Source organism: Beauveria bassiana, assembly GCF_000280675.1.
Source record: "Beauveria bassiana ARSEF 2860 unplaced genomic scaffold BBA_S00017, whole genome shotgun sequence".
Classification (NCBI taxonomy): domain Eukaryota; kingdom Fungi; phylum Ascomycota; class Sordariomycetes; order Hypocreales; family Cordycipitaceae; genus Beauveria; species Beauveria bassiana.
In genome coordinates this window covers 271702-297174 of record NW_007930852.1, presented here as the reverse complement: position 1 = coordinate 297174, position 25473 = coordinate 271702, and the positions used below count along the sequence as shown (strand labels likewise).

Sequence of the window (25473 nt, the reverse complement as noted above, 5' to 3'; positions counted from 1 at the left end):
TCTGGCCAGGATCATCCGTATCGCATATTGTTGAATTAGTAGTAACAGCCCGTGTATCAAGTTTACATTCAGCAGAAAAGGATGGGCCAAGACGCAGCAATTCACGCGTTTCGTGAGATTGGTGCGGGTTGATGATGCTCAGTCCTAGTTGCGAATGGGTACGGCATCAACTAAATGTGCGCTGCTAACTAAGTGGGGAGCGCACCCAAGTCGCAGCATACCTAGTCTCACTCTGTCTATTCTGCAAATAGTCTGCCAATTATCGTGTCTATTCTATAGTTCTACGGTCATCCTATAAAGCATTTTTAAAACCCAAAAGTACATTTATAACACTCCTGCGCGTCCTGCCCTAAACATGGCAGAGAAAAGGACCAGAAACTCGCCGTCAATCGTTGCTTACACAAGAAAAAAACAAAAAAAAAAAAAAAAAAGAAAGAGACAAAGATAATTGGGAGAACGAAATATAATATTGAAGAATGACCAAGGCCAGGCTGTGTGTAAATGCCTCGTTCGATTCGGTCGCACGATGTAAAGCTCCAGAGCTTTGCGATGGCACCAGCTGCGAGTGTAGACCAACTGAGGTTTTGGTGTAGTTACCACGTACTCCATTCGAAGATGCGTAGGAAAGGAAAAAAATCTTCAAGGTGAATAAAGGTGTTTCAAAGATTGAATTCATGGCCGATACGATGAAACAGGAGGTCAGCCATACCCGAGGTTAAATCCAGTGGCATGGCCCTTCTTCGTCGGCTCCGGATCTTTGACGGGATGAAGCATGATGGAAGGAAGACATGGACGCCCATTGTCCTGCTCCCACTTGGCGCCGCCAATTCCGGTATCCTCCCAGCCCATCCAGTTGTTGAAGAGACGATTGGGAGGCTCGGCGCGATAGTACCACGTGGTGCCCTGGTAGCGACGCTCACGACCCCAGCCCATTGCGCTGCCATAGCCGCCCGCAACGCCGCCAGGCCCTGCATTGAACCACTTGTTGACAAAAGCACTGGTCCATTTGCGGTCCATAAAAACTGGCTGAGGTGCAAAGACGGCCTTGAGTCCGTGATGCAGCGCCACCGTTTGAGGAGTCATCTCGGAAGCCACATGGTTGCCTCGCATATTCTCTGTATGCATCAAGCTGAGCAGGCGCTTCGATATGCGAGAGTGAGTGACAATCGTCGTCCGTCTTGGAATGTCTTCTTTTCGGTGGTTGTCGTCGCTGTAACCCCAGACAAGGTTGCTCATAATCCACAGGCTGTTGATTGGATTAAACATTGGGCCAACCGTAATGATGTCCGCATCTTCTCCCACCCCCCACTCGTAATTGTCTTCAGATGGTGTCGACGGCGGCTTTGGTCCTTGAGGGTTGATAAACGGGAGGTCGGGAGGACCCCACACAATATTGTCGCCATACTGTTGTTCAATCGACTTTCGGAAGGTAGTGTCGTAGTCGCCGTGATATTCAGGAACGTACCAACGCTCGTTTCTCTCCCAAAGGCCTTTGCGGGGCTGCTTCCGGGCAAACTTGTGTATATTGTCGAGCAAATCATAATGGTGACCAGTGTAGCGAAAGTCCATTTCCCAATTCCAAATGTACTCAAATTCAGGGTGGTCGTAGCTGAACTTTTGGACCGATAACCATTGAGCATTGTGCACATCTCTTTCAAAGTCATCACGCATCTCCGTGTAGATTTCGTTGACACTTTGATCGTTCCAAAGGACGGTGATTCCGTGAAATTCGACAGGAACATGCTCGGAAAGAACTTGGCGATAATCTGTTTGACTCCCAAAGATGTCCTTGGAAGCATCTTTGACCTGGAGGAGTAGAAACACTTCGTATTCGCCGCCTGATCTGAGCGCAAGCTCGGTAATAAGGGCGCGAATATTTTGTTTGTCGTTTTCGGTGTATCTTTTGCCGGTATAAGAGCGTAACAGGAGGGCGGTGCGGTTCTCTTTCTTGTACCGCGATGTGGCCTCGACGGTCATTGTATCGGACCACCCTGCGTCTGTAGACTGAGAGTCTCCATTTTGAACGTTGGATAATGAACGAGTTTCGCTATTGCTATCGATGGAGATTTGCGTTTCCTTAGTCGTCGACTTGGCAGCAATGAATCGCTGCGTCTCAGGGTAGATGGCAAGATAGGGGTTGTCGCTGCTAACATCTTCCCTAAATCGTTTTGCGTTGCTCTTTGTACAGCTTCGCTGCAGCTTACCCCATTCGACCTTGTCCCATTGCAGGGGCTGCAAGCGGCCACCGACTTGCTTCGTTTGCTCGAGGAGACCATAGGCGCCGAGTCTTGTGTCGCGTTCCCAGCAAATATTAGGATCAAGATTGAGGGCTTGGTAGCTGCCCATAAGGTGCGTGGGAAAGTTCTTCGGGCGGCCTTTGAATACTACAATATCGTCTATGGGCCTTCCATCCGCACCTTTGCACGCGACGTAGGCTGCGTAGCCGTCGGTCTGCCACGCTTCGCTGTTGTAGCTAGGGTATGGATCAAAACGGACCGGTTCATCCATGCTGTAGCTGACTTTGATGCTAGAATCGGGGTTTTCAACGAGCTTTCTGGCTTGCTCTTCGGTCCGATTCTCCTTTTGGGTCAGTGTAGCCAAGGTCTTGCCATATATTTGGTTGGAGCTTTTGAGACTTTGTATCGTTAGCACGGAAAGAAAATTGCGACATGTCCACCTTACTTGGCAGTTGCCCGATAAAGATATCTCCAAATCTTCCGCTTGTCCTTCTCGTCCTGCAAGCGACTGATCTCGTCAAAGGATCGTTGAGTGCCGTCTTGTTCCGTACCAGGTTGCACTTGGTTTGGATCTTCTGGGTCGTCAGGATCGATCCAATGCTTGATGTCGCTGGCACTGAGCTCCAGATCAGGGATAACAGCTTCGACACCGTTCTTATTTGTTTCTAGTAAGGGCTTCTCCGCGCCGAAAAGGCCTGCGCCATATCCGTTTTTGTTGACATAGGGAACAATCCGCAAATCCGCTGAGCGGGTAAAGAAAAGAAAACACGTTGCGAAGGCTAGGGCGGCGCCGAACAATAGAAAGCGAGGTTTTAAGCCCGGACGCCGCGAATGGCTCAATCTGTTGGGACGAAGAACCATTTTGTACATCTCGCACCGGACTCGAGGTTTCTGTACGTATTGAGACGGTATCGCTTGAGGATCTCCAATCAGGCAGTCGTCGCGGTGTGTGCGCACAGAAAAGGGAAATAGAGATTCGAGGAGTTTCAGGTGTTGATTCGTAAAATTCAAGGTGCTGCAGGAAAACGAATGTTATGTTGGTGCAAACAGCGATACTTGCTGTCGCTCAAGCTTGCAGCTGGCAGGAAGCATGTAGGCGAAGAAGCCTACCAAGACTCGACACGGAGCAAGATGGTTTGCTAAGCACGCTCCCACAGTTCTTCCTACCCGTCTGCCTTATGAAATTGTTTGTCAGCTTTTCGATGGATAGATGAAAGAAGGAGGAATCAAGATATCCAGAAGACGGCTTCACTCGATCTCCGTTTCGGGGCTTATGTTGGCATGCAAAGCTGGCAGCCAACGAGAACTCCTGTTGGTAATGTACAAAGCGTGTGCATATAAAAAAATGAGGGAGAGATGGTGATTTTGCGTGTTAAGGGTGTAATTGCGCTTTTTTTATGAAGAATCAGGCCCGAAATGCTAATCGTTCGCCAAAGTGTTTGTTTGGCAACAGGAGTCAGCAGAAATGAATGAAAAGTAGGACGAAAGAAGAAAGAAACTGAGTAGATGCTGGTGTGACGAGACGGCTTGAATCGACGCTTCTCTGCGGGTACTGTTTCTTATCCAACCGCGTTGTCCAACAAAAGGTGGCTTCTCTGCCCGCAATACTTGACAGGTTGGCTGGCCCCTGAGGATACGTATGGACATGGAGAGACGGTAATGGGAAGGGCATACGTAAACAGAAAATCACTGGACCCAGTTCATGTCTGGTGTTTCTTCTTTTGGAGACTTGTGCAGACGATCGGTTCGAGATTTGTGCAGGGAACAATGAGTAGCTGGCGAGGGCGGATAACGCCACTGCAGTCAAGCAGCGTGCGTCTGCGGCGACGACGCCTGGTATCGTCATTGGCCTCGTCAAATACATGATTGCTAGCTGTTATCTCCACTGTCGACGACGGATAGTGGCCCATGGGTATTCATTCACAACGTCTTGGCCCTTGGCCCGGAATCGCTTCTCTGTCTTGGCCCACATGATAAGTTCCACCAGGTCCCGCTTGCGCTGGTCGCAATATGGCGTTGGTTCGTTCGGGAGTAATTGCACAGGGTCCTGGCAATAACTGGGAATGTGACGGCACGGATGTGTGCCTTGCAGCCGGCTGCTTCGTGGTGATGAAGGTCCCTTTGAGTTTGGACCATGGCGAGTGTACTCGACCACCACTTTGGATCAGCCTTTTCACAATTCTTGCGCGGCACTTTCGAGTAAACGACTTGAGCTTTATTACAGTGCGCATTCTCATATATGCAATGGATTTACAGACTTCGACTCAGGGAAAGTAACCACGTTTCACTGCTTCAAAGGGTGTGTAACATGGAGATATGAATACCCACGACGGACCTCTACCCAAGGCGCGGGCGTCTCCTACTGAACAACAAGCGGCCGGAGCAGCAGTGAGCGCACCAGATGTTGCGATTTGGTGGTAGGTAGCCGCAAAAGCGCACAACAGAATTAGCATAGGTGGTTAAGGAAGTGCAGAGACTCAAACTGTAACCAGTTACTCCGTAGTGGATGCAAAGATGAGTTGACGCATGATCGTCAACTTCATGACAGGGATTTCCGCTGAGCCCCAGCAACTATTGCCCGGGCAGCTGTGACTGAACGACTGTTGTTACATACCAGTACGGATACATCAGATTGTCAGTCAGTGAGGGGTGGTGGGGGGCTGAAAAGTAGGAAATACATGCTTTTGAGTGTTTGCTCCGGAATGATTGATAAACTGACAATGCGAAACGAGTGGACGTCTTTGATCAGCTAATCAACATGTTCCAAACTGCGTCTGACATATATATGCATGCGCATCCAGCACCTTTCTTGCATGATAACTTTCTCAGGCAAAAATCGCAGCTTGTTCCCCTTTCGTTTTCGTGCATTCTCTTTGCACTTGTGGCTAATTGGTCGGCAGTAGAAGCTTACGCGTTCATCTTCTCGCAGGTATCAAGCCCACGAGTAAGGGCATGCATGATGCCTGCATGGCTGCGGTACAACGCGCGGCGTTGGATTTTAGAGTTTCAAGTTCACGCTTCTTCTAATCCGTAGTTATTCACTTTATGTTGGCCTTCCCTTTTAGTTGGGGTGTTATTTCGACAAGAATACCTAGGTAGGTAGGTAGTGACTACGGCGGGCCCACATGCCCCAGCTTCAGCGTCGGGGATCAAGGTGCTCCATACCTATATTAATGCACTTGAATTCGTTCTATTACTCCGAGTAATAAGAGTAATAGAACGAATTCAAGTGCATGGGGGCTGCGATGTGCATCTCTCTAGCGAGCACAACATGAAGTGAACATGGTATTACTCGACGAATACAGGCAGATTCAACGCTTATCGAGAAACCTTGTGCATCTTTTTTTTTTAACAAGGATTATCCTAACTACCGAGGCACGGTCGCAAGCAGGCTTCAAGAGCCTCAGAATACTGAACGACTAATTTTCAAACATGCCATGTTGCGCAACACGTGTTGTTGCCCAATTGCTGTTTACGGCAAGGATGCGATGATAAACAAATTGGCTCATTTACTACGAACATTGATCGTCAATCGCAGACGTGTCATCAATTGACACCATCACGACTATCTGTACTCAGCAGATGCTTGCATCATTGCATGCTAGCAAGCAGCTGCCAGCCACCGATCACAATCTCCTCTAGTGGGATCGTGGCAGGATGTGCATCATGTGATGGTGTGATGAACATGAGGCGGTGGTCTACGCGGTGGCTATGCTATCGTGCTCCGTAGCTGGATAAGAAAAGGGAATAGTTTTAAAAGATCTGCATAGCTTGAAATGACGTATTACTCCCTTTTTTTTTTTCAACTGTGTGAAGCCTCTGCTGCTCTTTTGCAACGAGGCACTTTTTGTAACCGCCACGCACGCCATGTGTCTAGCATCAAGAACAATCTGTTTGATTCGACTTGTACAAACAATTTGCTCACACATCAACTGAGGTTGCTTCGAAAGTTGACCTGATGGTGTACCCATTGGCATGATAAAAGAGAGAGACGGGGCTACACATCACCCGAGGATTTAAACAGACACCTTCACCCGAACGAGGGTTTGACACCTCATCCGAGTGTGGGGGTAGGTCGGCTCAACTTTCGAACCCAACCTCGCCTCATCAACATTCTTTCGACGAAACCACTACTTGACGAATTCTGCAGCAAAGTAAAGTCAACTCTTACTTCACCTCGGTCGAGGTGTCGCCAGCATGCCGCCAAGATTTGGCCAATGGGCAAGCTGAGAAAGGGACTTTGACACCACTTCAAGCTGGTGTGCATCCAATCATCTCAGGGCCAATCAACACGGAGGAAGAGGACAACCACCCTCGGGTCAACTGTCATCAACCTCAGCAAGGGGTACAAACTGTGCAATCTAGGCCAATCAGGGCACATGAACATGCTCAAAATTCAGTTGAACATTTTCGCAGATTGAGACCACATCAGGCACTTATGGGTGCAAGATCAAACGAGGGGTTGAGAACTGAGGGCTCACTCTCGGAGCCAAACAACGCGCAAAGGCACACACTCAGGTCAAACTTGCAACGCAGACTCAGCGAAACGGTCACTACGAATAATGTCGATTTGCTATTCCGCGGGAAAAAGCCGTACCACATTGTCATCTGCAACTACAACTACTTCTCCTCGTCACTGCCCCTCGTACTATTAATGCGAGCCTTGAGTGTACAAGCAATGCGCATTCACCACATGATTCAGAAAAGAATGCATAATCACGATGCGTGCTTTGATTACGAGACGCAAAACACAAAGTAATCAATTGCCGACAGGAAAACAAAAAAGAGTCTTTACAAGGCAAAACGATACTATGCTAAAACAAGAACCACCTTACCAATGATAATACGGACTTGAGCTACCACCATGATGATGCAAGCAGATCAAAAAGAAAACAAAGAAAAAAGTATCATCATCATCTTCTTCTTCAATAAAAAGAAGCCAAAAACCCAATACTATAAAGATATATGCTTCTCCACGAAAGAAAGAAAACCCCTCTCTAAGGCGAGGGATGCTAGAAAGAAGACTGGTCAATGACTGAAGAAAACGTCTTGCAAAATATTTCTCACTTTCTTCTAAAAAGTATAACGACACTATTATAATTAAAGAATCGGGGGGTATCATTAAAAAGACGTCAAACAACAAACTGCGACTCTCCAAGCCGCTTCGAGACCCTGTGCCCTGTCCAAGACTTGATTTACCACCATAATGTTATCGGAGCAGCGCCCGCCCCCTCCGGCAGTGACAACTACATCATGCCAATACGTGTCATGCGCTTGTTCATGCCACGAGGAGCCACGCCATACGGACCTCTGTCCATGCCGGCACCTACGCCACGGGTGGCCAGTCCTCTGCTGCCCTGGGTGTTTGTCGACGACAGAGTACCGCTAGGTGTCAGCGGCCGCTGATTACTGATTTGACCGAGATTATTGGTGCTGCTGCTGCTGACATATTCGGCCGCGGATGGTGTCAGCGCCAGCGCTGGCGGTGTCTCACTCTCCACGCGACGCCATGCATCGCGCTCGCAGTACGACTTGCCGTCCACCTCAAAGTAGCCGTCCGACAGGGATTTGCCGCAGTCGAGGCAGCGGAAGCAGCCAACATGGTACTTGACGCGCGCCTCGTCCTCGGCGTACTGGCCCTCGATGCCGCGGTCGCACGCGCCGCACAGGCTGCCGTTAAGCTTGTGGTAGTGAATCTCGCAGTAGGGTCTGTCGCGGTGTACGTAAAACTCGGCCGACGAGAACGGTCGAGTGCATGTCGTGCAGACGAAGCATGCCTTGTGGTACTTGCCCGTCAGCCGACCGTCGGCCGACGAGATGCTCTTGCCTGTGATGGGCAGGCGGCACGCCTTGCAGTCTCCGCGCGACGGCGCGTGCAGAGCATCACGGGAAGCCAGGCGGGCAGGCGGCGGCATTGGCGCGCCGTATGGACGGTCATTGCTGCTGCTGGCGCCATAGCCACCAGCGCTCAAGCTCTGCTTGGGCGATGAGTCGTAATGATTGCCGCGGCTGCTGCCAGAAATGCCCGATTGGATGGCCGGGTCGTAACGATCATCCCGAGGAGACGCGCTATAAGGTGATTCCACAAACCGCCCAGGCCCGCGCGTGGGGGCTTGAATAGCAGGGTCGATGCGAAGCTCGGGGCGCAAGTTCTCGCGTCGCGGTTCCGTAGCCTTGTCGGGCATCGAAGACTGGGGGGGCTGTCGAAGTCGGCGTGCGCCCTCAGAGTTGTTCCGCTGCATGAAACGATCCGTTCCGTTGCTCACCGACAGATTGCTGCGCTCGCTGCGAGACGAGTAGCCCGAGGACATGGAGTCGTGGGGGGTGTGGTAAGGATTGCGAACACCAAACTCCTTCTCGAGATCAATGGAAGAGGTACTACCACTTTGCTTGATGAGACTTGTGCGAGGTGGAGGACGTCGCGAGGTATCGGGTCCCATGGAAGGCCTGTGGTTGGCATCGAGACCTGGTCGCAACGGCGCTGACGGAAGACGGTGCAAGTCAGACTGTGGGCTAGAGCCTGGCGATCGACGTCCGGACCTGTCCTTTGAAATTTTAGGGCGCGGGAAGGTTTCCGCGCGCGGTATACCCCGAGTGCCGTTGAATTTCGATACCGGCTCGTTTAAGCCGCCGTAGCCATTTTGTCTTACGGGCTTTTGCTTGTTGTTAGTGGAGGGAGCAGCGGTCAGATCAGCCGGGAAATCCAGCTTTTCCAGAGAATCGTTCCTTGAAGGGAATGCGGCCTTTTCGGGAGCAGCAGGTCGACGGCCAGCATCGAAGGCGGCACCAGCAAGGTCGTTGATACGTTTCAGGAACCCAGATGCCTCTGCAGGAGGCGCTTGCTCAAGTTGTGCTTCAGCCGGCTTTTCTGGCGCGGCAGGCGGCGCAGGAGCCGGCTTAGCGGCCACCTCGACAGGTTTTGCGCCGAAGCCTCCATATCCAACTGCGAGTTCGCCCATGCGTTGAAGTAATGTCGGTGCAAGGGCTTCTTTTGCAGGCCGCTCCGAAGTCTCGGTGCTCTCTGGTTCTGGTATCTGGTTGCCGAAGCCTCCGTAGCCTCCCGGTCTACGGCCGTAACCTTGGGGAGATCGCTGGCCTTCTTCTGTGCTGGCGATTTCCGGAGCATAGTCGTCGCTGTATCTTCTGTTTAGCCCTGAGCGTCTGCGTGGCGTTTTGGGCGATGTATCGCGGGAGCTGCCAGAGGGGCTCACTGGTGTGAGCTGGCCTTGCTTCAAATATCGGTCTGGACGTGTTAGTAAAAATGCCACGTGCGATTCAAGCTTGCACACAGTAATGGGAGGTATAGGCATACTTGCGGCTCCAGTATCTACTGAAGGTGGTGTTCGTAAGTACTTGTTGCGCGTGGCTTGATATGCGCTTTCAAACGTCGCCTGGGCGTCTAGTGGCGGCGACACTGTAATTCCGTCAGCATCTGCACAGCTTGTCTGGGCCCGGAAATTCCTACACTCTGGAGTTGTTGGCTCATTGCACAAATGCTCTCCCATCATGGAGATTTCCACTTCATGTCCGCATTGTGAGCACTTGATGGTCGGCAGAAACGCAGACTCTCGCGGCAAGGCCATGTTGTGCTGGTCGGCCCTCGCCGGTCAATACTTTGGGGTGAATACAAAATGGCGTCAAATATGGTATTATAGCTTTGCGAGTCTGTGCATTGGATCGTTCGGGATCCCAGTGAATTTGCCAGTCGTGTTTGCGAGGAGCGTTTGTATATTGGCCCTTTGCTGGTGTTTTCCCCCTATTGGCAGTCGTGTAGGTAATTCGACTTTCCGTCCCTCTTTTGATTTTCTATCAGACAAAAGAAAGAAGAAAAAATGACAAGTGGTGGATTTGAGATGCAGAAAAGCCGTTTTTGTTGTTGATGAGCAGACTCGAAGGCTTGGCTGGAATAGGGACGCTACCAGCGAGATAGGTACTGTAGGTAGGTGGTAGGTAGGAAGAATGGTGGACAGGGTGGGTGCTAAAGATTAATCCAGGCTGCAGCAGATTGAAACGAGGCGCGCATCAAACAGGAAACCACAAGAAAATTCCGAGAGTGGTTGTGTAGCACAAGATTGATGGCAAGAAGCAAGAAGTAGGAAAAGGAAGGATTTTCTTTTGGAAACAAGGTCAGTTAGAGAGACAAGTTTTGATGATGCGAATAGTGTCTCGAGTGCGGAGTGACCGGGAGTGACTGCTGGACTGGGGCAACTCAGGCCAGGTGGAGTCCCCTGACCCTGAGTCTGGTGGGTTCGCTGTTGATTGACGACTTGACTGACACTGAGTAGGTACGAATAAGTTAATAGCCCACTGTGCCCCTAGTCGATAGTTGCACCCAGCATATTTTTGGTCTGCCATGTTCGTGTGCACGGACACGACAATGACGGTTGTGTAGTTTGTACTGTGCTGTGTACGAGAATTTAGATGTTCAGGCCGCCGGTGCGAACGGTGGGCGGCGACGGTGCCGGACGGACATTGACATCACAATGTGCTCAGTACAACAGTATTAGCACATTAATCAAATATACGTGCTCTTGAACAATCACGAACTTTCCGAGTTGTACTCGTGCCCTCTATCCCGTTGCTAGACTGCAGCCGCTCCGGCGCTCCTTGTCATGTGCCGTTCACAGAGCGCCAACCGTCAGATGTGTGCTCAATTAATAACTAGGTATCTAGGTAATCCATAGTAGACTGGCAATACTCTGTAGAGACATTCTCGCCCTTTGTCCCTTGCTGCCTGGCAGGACGAGCCAAGACACCAACAATCCACCACCATTACAGCGATTATTACCCCTCCACGGCCCAAAACTTACTCGCAGCTGGTAAATATTAATAGTCTTCAGACAAGAAAAAGAGATTAGACCATCCAAAGAGATTAACCGACAAGGCTGCATGTCCACTGTTTTTAATGTTAGCGCCGCTGGGACCTCAGCCCGGCCGGTACCTGAAATTGCACGGACATGGCGCGCATAGCGCATGTTCTATTTATTTCATCAGGCACATTCTATTTAGCAGTCTTCATCATCTCGGGCTGCCCTTGATTAGATGTAGTGGGCTACCCTCGTGTCGTGTCTTCTTCACCCACCATTATAAAAATAAGGGATACATGTATTAATTACGGATACTTGTCATGAGGGAACCTTGACCATGTGTTCAAAACAGTTGCAATGTGTCAAAGAAGATGGACTGCCTAGCTTGCGTAGCTCTTGACAAGTTTGCGCCTTCAATGAATCCGTCACGGGAGCTTTTTCTTTGCCGCTCGTACTCTGTACTCTGTAATCGGCGATCAACAGATTGCGACTTTTTGGCGCGCGTGCTACAATATATTGATCGACGCAATGCTGGCGGGAGAGCTGGGATGGAATGTAATACTCGCTATCAACCAGCTATTGTGCACATCCTTTTTGACAGCTCCGAAAACAATAAAGTCCCAGGACAGCGTGTGGATCTGCCCAGTTCTCGATTTGGCCAGCCTGGCCGTCTTGGCCGCGCCAGACCACAGTTGAGGCTTCGGTGGTTGGTCCGTGTGATGTCATTGTGGCTGCATTCTGCACAGGCTCTGACCTGGCAGGGCAATCACAGCAATTAACAATGTACATGCCAGTCGTCTCCCTTCTCTCTAATCCGTACTCCGTAAGGTTCATGTATTAAGACGACTCAGGCAACTGCACAATAACAGCGAGGGCGGCTCCAAGTCACTAGCGCTCGTTTCAGTTGGTTAGTCATGGACTCTGGGAGCACCTTGCTTTGCTTGTCAGTCAACAGTCCAGGTCTCGTGTCTTCTTCAGTTCTTCTTCGCAAATGGATCCCTAATCAAAGTGCATATCCACTCCGCCTTACTCTTTTGAGAGTCTTGGCCCCTTGAGCCCAGGGACCTCGATCCAGCCTAACTTATTCGAGGGCTACAGGGGGCTGAGGGGCTGAGGGGCTGATGGGCAAGGGGGAGAAACCCGCTGGTCACAGGTATTAATTTTGTCGCTACAGTGGAGAGTGGTTCGTCGGCCCTCCACTGACCGCATATGTATTTGCTCGGCCATCGTCTCATGTCTATTGGCATTTCAATATCAAGGATGAATGGATATTAGGGATCTGGCAAAATATGAGTTGACTCTAATAAAAGTTTCTAAAGTTACTGAGTAGGAAAGAAGAAAAGCACCCTATCTTTTTCTCTTTTTTTCTTGTCTTTTTTTTTTCCTTTGAAATTCGGTCGCGTATCAGGCTTGTCGCGAGGTTCGTCACCCCCTGTCTCAATCTAGATCAACAGCAAGCACCCTTGACGCCTTGCGGTGAGCTTGTTTCTCTCTTGCCACAAGTCCAACATTCTGCATGTCCCATTTGAAAATTTCCAGATGCGTGTGCACTTACAAGACACGCAACGGCCCCAATGTGATTTGCCGCATTGTCAGCTTTTCCATTTTCTCTGCCCTCGCAGGGCATGCGCAGTAGTCGAGGCCACCCAAGGACGCATTTCAATACAAAACAATAATCAGCATTGTGCAGGGCTACATGCGCTTTTATCTGGTTCACCTTTCCCCTGCGTGCACATCAGCGCCTCAGCAAGTGTCTTTGATTCGTTGTCATGGGATTTAAAGATGCACCATGTTTCGCTGATCCTCATCTCTAGATACCCCATACCCCAGCGACATGTCTCTCCAAAACAGCTGTCTACAACGCACCTGCAGTAGAGCCTTATTTTGCGCCCTGCATGTCTGATATGTTGTAATTGCACCAATTGCTCGCATGTTGGTCCCCCGAGCTTTCGTGCTTTTTTTCTTTTAATCTCAGCATCGTCGTGACACGAAAACTTGGGGGCAAGTATTTCCACTGCGCTCCCAATATCCTTGCAATCGCCGTTCCATTCCAAGTGTTGTCATCAGATTCGAGAATTATACGTAGAATCTTGTCATATCGCAATCGCCTACCTTGTCTCTGTCATGATCGTGCCCTGCTAGCGCCCGCTCTGCCCATGCAGCACTTCTAGCTGACAGTTAACCCTCGTCGCACAAAGCGGCTAATTGCCTATGCTTGTTGGTTCCTCGTCTGTCTGCCTACCGTCGAAATTCCCCCAGTCTTTCCAGTGCCGCTGTGAAACCCGGGTTCCATGTTTCCGATCTTCTTGGCCGTTTTGTCTGCCGGTTTCAAAATTTGAAGCTCCGGGGAGAGCAAGCAAGGGTGTCTCTTTTCAAACAAGTTTCATCGTTTCTATACTCTGGGCGGTATTTAGCCTTTTGTTGAAGAAAGTATCGGGAGGCCGCGATGACGGAGGTTTGAAAGGATTTTTTTCAGCTTTCACGGAAAGTGCATGATGAACGTTGCACGTTACGAAGCTACCAGGAAGTCATACACCGGCGAGGCCGCTATCCTGTAACCTGCGCAGTACGCTATCACATTTCGTAAACATTTTGACCAAAACGCAAATTACTCATTTGCATGAAACCGCTGCAGATTGGTGCCATGTGATCTGTAGATAGACGTGGAGAAAGTGCTGCCTGACGTCAGAAAGTGGCACGAAACACTCATGTCATGATGCGCCAGAGTTGCCTGTGTCCGCGGGTGGAATACGGCCGTTAACTAACCGGCCCTTTCTAAGTCATTTGGACTGATGCAAGAAACACTTGGCATTGCGTTTTTTTTTCTTTTTTTGCACACGCAGTCAATTCTGTTATCACTTTCTCATCACGATAGTGTCATGTGATGGCAGTTGGCGCTGGATCTTCGTCTTATGGTAAAGAAGCTGGCAAGCAGTAGCAATGACCATCCCGAGGCGTGTACTGTAACCTGGGATTAGTCACGATTCCCGTCACCAGCCTCCATGATTTTCTATAGAAATGCTGCGAGTCACATGCAGTCCGTCTTCTTGAATGTGTCAAGAATCGATACCAACAAAGGGGTACCGGGTAGCCGTCATGTCAGGAATCTGTAGCAGTGGTGAAACAGGCTCGACACGCGCCCACCTCAACGTTTCCTCCAGCCACACGAGACATGCACCGCAAAATCAAAATTCTGCCAGAGTCCCTGAATCGCGTGTTTCTCTATGTAGTCTCGCGTGACACCATCATCTTGGCGCAATTATTTCTGGACGTGTGCCGGACCATGTGGGTGCAAAGGCCGGACCGCCGCCCCGGATTACATCCACCACGCCGGGCCGGCCTGGCAACTCGGAGACTGTACTTTTTGCCCCGAGTCTCGGAGCGCAGGCCGAAAAGAAAGATATCGGAAATAGTTAGTAATTGCCCTCCCCCCCCACCTGACGTGTTGCTATTTTTGCTTCGCTGCCAATGACCGCTGTGCTTCATCACATCAGGCTTGCTTAGCCACACCGAGCCGCGTTGGCAGAATTTCCCCTGACATGGGTCCTTCCCCAAGCCGTCCGCTGCGAAGCAAAAACGGCACAACCAACAAAAAAACTTGTATTATTGGTTGGTTGTCGCATACTGGAACTGCCCGTTGAGAATTAGCTTAAGGATTCGTGTAACATTGCTAGCTTCCTCATCTCTCCGGGCTGAGATGCCAGGCCAGCGACGCGGCATGGTGTTTTATTTATATATCATTAAGCGAGCCTGATCATCTCGCTGCTTAGCCCGTGCCAGACAAGAGCCAGCCATGGGCTGGTGACAACTAGTGCCAAGTCTCGGACGGGCGAATAGGGTGCGAGCCTGCTATTCGAGGATATAAACGAGGCTCGTTGTTGGTTGTTGAAGCCACGTACGAGTACTTGGCCTCTACAGGACAACAAATACTGCAAATTAAGTACTCATTCGTGAATATGCTCGGTGAATTAGCCACTAGGTGCAGCCAAGGGCTAGAGCCGTGGCCCACGAGAAAGGGACGTTCTAGTTTCTGTACGTCCTAGCACATGCATGGACAGCGCAGCAAAGGCGCCATCTTTTTTTAGCCATTCCTGTAGATCGACATCGACGGTAGACCGAAGAAGGATCAAGAGATAGAATAGGATGTGATAGGAAGCAAAGAGTGCCGTACCTTCAAACTCGCGCCCAACGTCTGGTCAGACGCGCGAACGCCATGAGCAGACATCTCGCCCTGCCGCATCTGTCAGCACGACAATGTTGACATAAGACGCCATTTCAAGCTCGAAGAATAGAGCCGTAGTTATCATTGGAAGATGATCAAGGTTCTACTCTTCACGGGACATAGTGCGCGCTAACCCCGACAAGATTTGGGAAGCTTCTGCTTCCCGTTGCCTTCGGGGTCCCCCCATTACGTTGCCTTTTTTTGTGGCGTTTTGTCGAACATTCGATAAGAGAGTCTGAGCCCGTTTACCAAAAGAGTTAGACGATCGAGGCCGTGCAAGCCATGCCCGGGGACAATATAAGTAGAGGCTTTCGGCCGTGGCATTTCCCTTGACTCTTTGCATCTTTTACTTTCTCCTCATCTTGATCAAAAGCTGTTCATCATCAGAATTCAAACTAGTACATCTATCAAAGAAAATGCTCGTCAAGACGTCCGCGGTGCTCTGTGCGCTCAGCATTGTAGCTCACGGGGCTCCGAAGCAGGCTCCCATCGACAAGCATCACCAACACAAACTCGATCGGGATCCCATCACCATCCGTTGCGGCACGGGCGCCAACACGGAAGTGTGTCCAGCGCGCTTCAAATGCACCGCGCCGCCCAACTGCGAGCGATACTTTCAGGGTGTCTACTACGAAGGCTGCATCGGCACCTGCGTCCCCGACATGCCTGCCATATGAACCATCTGATAGCCAGACGACAACAACCACCACAACGGCGGAGATAAACAAGGACAATAACAACAAATGGAACTACTTCTCGGAGTGCAGCTTCAGAAGGATAACAACATAATCGATACAACCGACCCCTCTGCATGAACTCGTTATCAAAATCTTCAGCAATGCTTATTGCAAGATTTAGAGTTTGACGCGTCAGAGCAACAAGACCTGGATGTGGGCGAGGGGCGCGTAATCATCCCCCACATCCCGACAACGGCAGAGATTTTCCAAAGAAAATGAATGGTGGCTTTTCTACTTGCATTTTTTTACTGAATTGATTTTGCTTTTTTTTCCCAATGTGCTGTTCAAGGGGAATCTGGGCGGGTCGGGTTGGCGAACCAGTGTGCATGGCGAGCATTGCGTTGCGTTTTACTGTTTACAATACATTCTAAACTCAAACTACATGAATCTGCTTTTTTTTTTTAAAGAAATACTGCACCAGACAGATCTACACAAATTATCAATCTCTCTCGGCAAGGGCAAAAGATTCATCTCACAGTGTACAGTAAAATGTTTGCCCATGCCGGATAATTCCGCCCAGCCAGCGGGGAAGCGCAACGTTGGCCGCGCCATCTGTCAGGCGGCAATTGAGCTGGCAATACGGGAATTAGTGTCATACAATCAGCACTCCATCGGAGGATCTCCCGTCAACTATATTACGTGGACTCGCACTCACAACTACATGACGCAGCACTGTGGGGGACTTGCCTGCCGGTGGCATCTTGCGGTGACCTGTCGGCTACTCCCTATACTTGAACTATTAGCTTGATATTTAGCTTTATTATTATTATCATAGAACTATTACTCTAAATAGGAACGCGCAACATGTATCCGCAAACAGTCATATGGCGGATCAAGCCGCTTTGAGACAGTAGCTAGCCCGAGTTGGCATGCGTACTCTCCTTGGAAAACATATTAGTATGCAATCCGAAATATTCGATGGTTTCATAGCAGCGGAAATCTCAACGCCATGACGCGGCCTGTAGTTTGGTAGCAAGGGCCGACGCCACAGACAAGCCAGCCTCAAAAACGCAACACGCGGCTCTGCTGTCTGTGTGTTGAGCGACATCGCGCGGTGTTGGAAGCATGAAAACGACAAGCCGATAACGGCACATCGGCACATCGGCACATCGGCACGTTGGCGAGCCCGTGGCCCTCAAATTACTTGGAAGGTGCCAGTATTACAACGCAACATTTTGACTTTGAAAGTTTGCCAGAATTTCTTGCGCGTGACTAAGTTGCAGAGGGCCATGACGAGTGCCACGCAGCCGTGGCGAGCGCCGAGCGATACCTTGCTAGCTTGAAGTAGTGAGTTCAGTAGCACTGGTCCCTTCAAGGCCGCTGGGCATATGACACATGAGAGGCGGATAAATTTAGCAAATATTATAAAGTATATAAAGAAATGCTCTAGAACTCCCAGTCCTTACAATTTCACCTTTACTAATGATTCTGAAAACCTTTCCATAGAAAACAGCGTCGGTCCACACTAACTGGCTACTTGTTACGTGGAAAATCCATTGGGGTGTGAATGATGGCGGGAGCACAGGAATATGCGAGACGAATGAAAACTGGAAGACAACCGAGTAGCATTGGAATTGATGCGTTGCACCAGGCTGCAGTCATCTATTTGCTAAACTTGATTGACTCAGTGTTGTGGTGTGCCGTCTTGATGCTCTCGTGACAGCTGAGCCGAGGTGCTCAAAGCGTTGGGGCAGCGAGGGCAGAGAAGTTAGGACATGCCAAGCGATCGGCTGCACACGGCATTTTGTTTAGCTACGGATCCAGGTGGCTGTTCATGATTTCCCCCGACCCCTCCGACCCCTCCGATAAATGAGGTGATGAATAAATACAACACGTCGCTGGCAAGGTAGAGAGGTATATCAGTAGGACCTGGGCCGGATGACAATCATCTTGAGCACTTTTTATAGCCCATCAAGATGTTTCCTTCTTCTTGACAGGCTCTGCCGTTAATTCCCGTTCACAATACTACAGCGATGCCACGGAATACCTAGGCAGCGAGAAGCGCTAAATCGAAATTTATAGACTGTACAGGCTGTATCCGTACCCTCACCGCTTGACCGCTTCTCTGCAAATCCCACTTGCTGTTGCAACATGTTACATTGCTTGATTGCTACTGCGCTGATAGATGGCCGCATGGCCCAGCTGTGAGACGTGGGGCTGCTGTGAGGCGTTCTAGCCAGTCACCAATCAAGACGACCTGCCACAGGAACGCTCATTTCCCTCTCTGCTAGCCAGGTACCTTGGTTCGGTCCCGTTAATGGGCTCAAGCACCCGCAAAACCTTCCCCGCCCCCGAGGTACCTCCCTCCCGCTTGTCCCCTCCCGTCCCTTGTTCAATGCAACCGCCAAGCGAAGCCCACCGAAAAGGTTGAGCCCCTCCAAAAGCCCATTTCTTTCGTTATATTATCAGCTTAGCCCGAGCCTCCCGACCTCTTCCCGACTCTCTTCTTCACCCAACCACAATACAAAACAAAACAAATTCGAACAACAAGCTATCGTCTCTTTTGAGCACCCTACAACTCACACTTTCACGTCAATCCAGTCTCGTCTCTTATTGCCTGTCATCAGACCTGTCCCCCTTTCAACCAACTACAAAAAAACACAGAAACCTTCTGATCGAGGCATCTATTTCCTCGGTCGCTAAAAGTCGTCAAGACGTTTTCCAACCTTCTCAACTCGTAAGTCAAATCATTTACGGTTTCTACACACAAACTTCTGCCCTCAGCAACCGCCACTAACAACCTCTGTAGGGTTCACCACCCGTTCGCAGGAGCCCGTTGCTCAGCCGATACTGGAGGAGCATCGGACTCGATCGAAACCCAGTAAATCGATCACTATCAATCCAAGAAGTCCGTACAATCGCCACGATCCAGTCTATTCTGCATTAATCCACCTAGTCAACTATGGCTCCTCACGCGGAATCCAACGGCTCCTCGAACGGGTCGGTTGAAGCTGGCGGCATCCCTGCCGCCAGAGTCGCCCCCACCTTCAAGGTCAACTCTCCCAACGTCACCTACACCGACTCGGAGATTCGATCCAAATACACTTATCGCACTACCAGTGTCGAAACTGACGCCTCTGGAAACTTTGTCGCCACCCCCAAGGAGACTCCCTATGAGTTCAAAGTCGAGCGCAAGGTTCCCAAGATCGGCATGATGCTGGTCGGCTGGGGCGGCAACAACGGGACCACCGTCACCGCCGGTATCCTTGCCAACCGCCGCAACCTCAGCTGGGATACCAAGGAGGGCCCTCGCCAGTCCAACTACTATGGCTCCGTCGTCATGAGCTCGACCCTCAAGCTCGGCGCCGATGTCAAGACCAGCAAGGAGATCAACATTCCCTTCCACAACATCCTTCCCATGGTCCATCCCAATGACATTACCATTGGCGGCTGGGATATCAGCAAAATGAACCTCGCCGATGCCATGGACCGCGCCCAAGTCCTCGAGCCCACCCTGAAGGCCCAGGTCAAAAAGGAGATGGTCGACATGGTTCCCCTGCCTTCCGTCTACTACCCTGACTTCATTGCTGCTAACCAGGAGGATCGTGCCGACAACGTTCTCGAGGGCAGCAAGGCCTGCACGGCCCACGTTGAGCAGATCCAGACAGACATTCGTCAGTTCAAGGAGAAGAATTCCCTCGACAAGGTCATTGTCATGTGGACTGCCAACACGGAGCGCTACGCTGACCTGGTCCCTGGTGTCAACGACACGGCCGACAACCTGCTCAAGGCTATCGAGCAGGGCCACGAAGAGGTCTCTCCATCCACCATTTTTGCCGTCGCCTGCATCCTCGAGGGCACTCCTTTCATCAACGGCTCTCCCCAGAACACCTTTGTTCCCGGTGCCATTGAGCTCGCTGAGAAGCACAACGCCTTCATTGGTGGTGACGACTTCAAGTCTGGCCAGACCAAGATGAAGTCTGCCCTCGTCGACTTCCTTATCAACGCCGGTATCAAGCTCACTTCGATTGCCAGCTACAACCACCTCGGCAACAACGACGGCAAGAACTTGAGCTCGCAGAAGCAGTTCCGCTCCAAGGAGATTTCAAAGTCCAACGTCGTCGACGACATGGTCGAGGCCAACTCTGTTCTTTACAAGCAGGGCGAGCACCCCGACCACTGCGTGGTTATCAAGTATATGCCTGCTGTCGCCGACAACAAGCGTGCCCTCGATGAGTACTATGCCGAGATCTTCATGGGCGGTCACCAGACCATCTCCCTTTTCAACATTTGCGAGGACTCTCTTCTCGCCTCGCCCCTCATCATTGATCTTGTCATCATTGCCGAGATGATGACCCGCATCCAGTGGAAGTCTGCCGAGGGCGAGTTTAAGCAGTTCCACAGCGTCCTCAGCGTATTGAGCTATATGCTTAAGGCTCCTCTGACTCCTCCTGGCACCCCCGTTGTCAACGCTCTTGCCAAGCAGCGCGCTGCTCTCACCAACATTTTCCGTGCCTGCGTTGGTCTTGAGCCCGAGTCTGACATGACCCTCGAGCACAAGCTGTTCTGAGTTGCGCCTGTGAGTCGCTGCATGTAACCGTGCTACCGTCTGGAATTGATTGCTTCAAGTGTTTAAATGATGAAACCAAAAAAAAAAGTGTGATTGAAAAAAAAAGAAAGAAAAAAAGGTAGAATAGTATAAGCCTGGACCTCGGCTGCCATTGTCAATAAACTAATTCTGCCATATATTCTCCCTTTGTGTGAATTTCATCATAGCTATCTGTCAAGTAAACTGTCGAGTAAACTGTCGAGTAAACTGTCAAGTAAAGCACATGTGGGAGTAAATGATTAGATTTTGAATCACCTTGCTTTGGACGAGGATATTCCTCGATTGACGAGTTAGGAAAGGTATTCTACGCGGGACGACCCACCAATTAATTCTACGTCGCGTACCAGGTGGGGGCGGTCACTGTAGCCTACCGCGTCGCGCGTCACTCGCACCTCTTAAACTACCTCCATCATACATATTCTTTCTCAACAAGTACATCATTTATTAATTGAATACAGCACCAAAAGCTTGTTTATCACTCTATCTCTTTTTCCTGCCGTACACCACACTTGAAGGCATTCAACACTTTATTGCGTCACTTACACCCCCTCAAGGCGCCATGTCCGCGCCGTCCTCGCCAGCGTCTTCGCGTCGAGGTTCGCCAGCTCTCATGCTGACGCCTCGCTCAAAGATCAAGGCTCTCCTTGCTACTGTTGACAGCAGTGATGAAGAGACCGGCGCAACTACGGCGTTGAAAAAGCCTGGTCGAACTACGGTTCGGCCCGCTTTTGCACAGCTCGACGACGACGATGATGAGAGCGAGTCCGACGTCGAGATCCGCCCCCGAGGCAGACTTGCTGCCCGGATGCAGGCTAATAGCACATCTCGAAACGAAGAAAGACCTCAAAATGCACGTGAACGCGTGAGACAAATGCTGCAAAGCGAAGAGAAACATCAACAGTCTCGAGAAGAACAGGACGATTCGGATGACGATCTGCCTGTCGCTCCTCGTCGTCTGCAGCGTCGCCAAGCTCGCGAAGCTACACCAGAGCAAGATACCACTCGGCCGAATCAAGACCAACCTTGCAGCCCTGGTCTCTTTGTCTCGTCTCCAGCAGGCCCTTCCCCATCTCGCAGTGTGCAGCACAACGGCTTGAGTTCAGACAGCGACGACTTGCCCGCTCTCAAATCGGACCGCTTCAAAGCCCTCATTGAGAAAAAGCGCCAGGAGCGTCTGGCTCGCGAAGCCAAGGAAGAAGCTGAGCGAGCCGAGCGTCGAGCCCGTCAGGAGAAGCTGGCCTCGGAGCTCGACAGCCTCGACTCCAACGCTGACGACGTATCAAACATTGACGACGACGAGGGTGGCCAGACCTTGACACAAAAGTCGGTCCGCCCCCCCCGCAAGGCCAGCAAAAAAGCCATTGAGGAAATCAACCGCGAGACGCAGCGCATGGCCCGAAGCATGCAGCTGGCCCACCAGCCCAAGACGCGAAAGACGTTTACAAAGAGTAGTCTGTTTCAGAGGTTCAACTTTAGACCCGATGACCAGCCTGCTGAGACAGTCGATGAGCCTGCCAGCTCAAGCCGCCCAACTACGCCCCAATCCGATGTCGAAGTGGCAAACACCGAAACGCCACTTAGCTCACCCACGTCAGCCCAGAAGAGCGCGAATGCGTTCACCGTTATTCAGGCTGTGTCAGATAATGACGAGGACATGCCCACCCTGGACGAACTTGCTTGTTCTGCGCATGCTCAGCCTATCGACAAGGGCAAGGACAAAGCCGTTGAGGTAGCTGACGAGCAGCCAGCTGAGGTAAAGTCCAAGAAGCAGTCTCGCATCCGCCTCCCCAATCTTATCAAGACATTCTCTGCCGACTCTGATGACGAGCTTGAAATCATTGTCACGGTTCAAGACAAGGTCAAAGCTGTCTTTGATAGTGTGCCTATCAAGACCGCACAGGAGTCGCGCTCCCTGCAAGTACATCGTGCTCTGGCGCTTGAGCAAGCACCGGACACAGATATGAGAATTACGAGTGGTCAATTTCAGGCTGCTCTGAGGCAAAAGGTCAGACAGCAAGCCAAGTTGGAGCGTACCCGTCGACTTGAGCTTCTCAAGTCTCAGGGCATTGTTGTTCAGACTGTGGGGGAGCGCGAGAAGCAAATGGAAGAGGTGGAAGATATTGTGGCCAAGGCTCGCAGAGAGGTGCAACGTGTCACGGAGCACGAGCGCGAAGCCGCCAAGAAGAAGGGAACAGAAACCCCCGTCAACGATCCTCTTGCTTGGGACGACAGTGATGATGAGTATCAGGCTTCGGAAAATGAGGCAGAGGTTGAAGCCATCGAGCTTTCCGGATCTGAGGATGACCAAGTTAATGAGGCCGATGATGAGAGTGACGCGGTCAGTACCACGTTTGATGTCGAGGCTGAGGAGACAGATGGCAAGGAGGAAGCCGGGGCTGGCGATGATGATGCGGAAGAGACTGCGATTCAGACGCGTCGTAGACGCCCCAGAATCGTCACTGTAGTGCTCTCGGACGACGAAGGCGAAATAGAGATCAAGGCTACACCTGAGCCAGCCAGGCCAACCAACCAGATATCACCCGCTGCGACAAAAAACGCCTCTCCTGCTGCGCCGGGCTCCGTTTTGCGATCGGCCAAGAAGACTTTCATTCCCGGCCTGCCTGTCAAGGGACCAGCGGGTCTCGGACTAACACAAATCTTTGCTGGCACCATGGATGACAGTCAGATGGGCACCGTCAATGGTCCTACTCAGTCCATGATGCCCGACTTTGATCAGTTCCCCGACTCCAACTTTTCAGCAACCATGGATCAGCCTGAGGATAGCATTATCGAGGATTCTCAGCGTTCCGAGACGCAGGGGACTGCGCAGAACACTCTTATCGACTTGTTTAAGTCGCAAATGCACGGTTTCGACAGCCAAATGCAGGAATATCCGGGCGAAACCTTTGAAGTTTCTCAGGACGGCGGCTTTCAAATTCGAACGCCTATCAAGGAGCGCTTCGTCGAGCTGCCATTTTCTACCGATGCTACCGAAATTCCTGGTACCATGGAAGATGGCCCTCGGGCATCACCACTCGTGCGACGCGGCAAGCTTCGTCGTAGGGCTGATGTTGAGACCGCTATTGAACCTACTCAGCCTACTCAGCCCATCTCAACTGAAGTCTCTATCACTACACAAGATGCTTTTGCCAAGCTGAATGAACAGGCAAAGCAGAAAGCGAAGCGACACCTCACAGATGCTTTTGACGCTAAAACTAGCAAGGCCAAGGAGTTGTTTGAGCAGGAAGCTATGGAGTCTGATGACGAGTATGCCGGCCTTGGCGGTGTTGATGGCGAAGACAGTGACAACGAGTCCAATGCCTCTGTGCAGGAAATGATCGACGATGCCGCTGCAAGCAATGCCGATGACAGCAAGCTGGCTGCTTTTTATGCGTGGGTGACTCAATACTTTGATACATCGAGAACAATGACTGACAATTTTTAGTGACCGAACCCGCGCAGAGGACGAACAGCAGGTCGAGAAGCTGTTCAAGGACATCACTACAGGTATGCTGCGCCGCAAGCGTGGCGCCGGTTACGACCTTTCCGACTCTGACGACGATGGTGAGGCGCGCCAACGCATGAAGCGCCGCCAGTCTGCCAAGATGCGGAAAGCTCTCTTCACAGACGAGCGTGTCAAAAAGTTGGCCGAAACCCCCGGTAATCAGGCTTTCCTGCGTACTATTGAGGACCGCGACAGCGATGATGAGATGAATATCCTGGAAGTTATTGAATCATCCTGGCAGCACGACTCGTCACAGGCCCCTGCTCCCGAATCACAAAACGTTGGTCAGCAGACGATTCCCGAGAGCCAGCCTATGCAGCCCGCCCGTCAGGCACTCGCCACCGCGAGCAACGACGGCGATTACCATAGACCTCCCGCCCACATGCGCAGGACGAAAATCCCCAAGAAATTATCCAACATTGGCGACGTTCGAGAGACGCTTTCCAACTTGCTCGAAGAGCCCGACGCCACGTTGATTCCCGCAACAGAGGCCGGCTCTGAAAGCGAAGACGAAGACGTGGCACAACATACCGGCAACAAGGAGAATCGTTCTCCGCGACGCACAACTACTGGCGTCATTGACCGCATCAAACTCAAGAGAGACAACTCCAACGCCTCGACGCGCAGCGGTCGACTTGCGTTTGCCTCGGCGGGATCGGCGTCGGGTGTCGCGTTCAAGGTGCCGTCTTTGCTGCACCGCGCGAGGACCAACTCGTCCATGACATCGACGGCGGCGAGCATCACATCGAACAGCTCGGCCGGCACCGCGGCGGGCGGCTTTGGCGACGAGAACAAGATTAAAAGGACGGCTGGCAAGCGTAGCGGCGTGGTGAGCCGCGCGGTGCCGGTCAATGAGGGCCACGCGCGCATACAAGAAAACGAGCGCCGCCGCGAGGAGAAGATGATAAAGGTCGCGGAAAAGAGATTTGGTGGCTTGGTGGAACTATTTAGCCGCGGCTCATTTGCATAATTTCAAGTCTTTTTTCTGGTGTTGGAAATGCAGTTTACTTTGCTTTTGGACCGGCGTTTGGGTATTTTGAGAGGATTTACTAGCATTTTAGCGCGCGCGTATAGTCAATTGAAATTAAACACATTTTAGAATATAAACATTGCTCATGCCTTTGAATCTAAGCAAGATATAGACCGTGATACTAATACCACATTAGCTGTTGTTATTGGCTGCTCCCACGGAGCTCATCAAACTCCACACGTGAGCTTTCTATTTGTCACTCTCACGGCTATTGCTGAATTCTATTGTTATTGACGCTCTTCTATCCTGTCATGCGACTGCCCGCATCAGGTTATCTAGTACTCGTCTATATCTCGCGAGCAGAACGTGTTCCTCGAGAAACACTCCAGGCCGTGACGCCCGCTGTTCTAGAACCGTAATCATACCCCAAGAATCACATGGGAATA

The 25473-nt window shown here is 51.1% G+C and overlaps 4 protein-coding genes across 4 annotated transcripts; 2 read left to right on the top strand and 2 right to left on the bottom strand.

Annotated features, from left to right (window-relative positions):
• Positions 1–699: 699 nt before the first annotated feature.
• On the bottom strand, positions 700–3098 carry BBA_06105 (uncharacterized protein; the record flags this gene model as incomplete). Its single annotated transcript, XM_008601202.1, has 2 exons — positions 700–2635; positions 2683–3098. The coding sequence occupies 2 exons, from the start codon at positions 3096–3098 to the stop codon at positions 700–702; spliced, it is 2352 nt and encodes a 783-aa protein (XP_008599424.1).
• Positions 3099–7483: 4385 nt separating this feature from the next.
• On the bottom strand, positions 7484–9820 carry BBA_06104 (LIM domain-containing protein; the record flags this gene model as incomplete). Its single annotated transcript, XM_008601201.1, has 3 exons — positions 7484–9480; positions 9550–9651; positions 9703–9820. The coding sequence occupies 3 exons, from the start codon at positions 9818–9820 to the stop codon at positions 7484–7486; spliced, it is 2217 nt and encodes a 738-aa protein (XP_008599423.1).
• A 9085-nt stretch (positions 9821–18905) lies between these two features.
• Positions 18906–20513, top strand: BBA_06103 (myo-inositol-1-phosphate synthase; the record flags this gene model as incomplete). The annotated part of the gene is made up of 1 exon (XM_008601200.1): positions 18906–20513. One exon carries the CDS (start codon positions 18906–18908, stop codon positions 20511–20513), a length of 1608 nt encoding a protein of 535 aa, XP_008599422.1.
• Positions 20514–21111: 598 nt separating this feature from the next.
• On the top strand, positions 21112–25027 carry BBA_06102 (MRC1-like domain-containing protein; the record flags this gene model as incomplete). The annotated part of the gene is made up of 2 exons (XM_008601199.1): positions 21112–23945; positions 23998–25027. The coding sequence occupies 2 exons, from the start codon at positions 21112–21114 to the stop codon at positions 25025–25027; spliced, it is 3864 nt and encodes a 1287-aa protein (XP_008599421.1).
• Between the last annotated feature and the right edge of the window lie 446 nt (positions 25028–25473).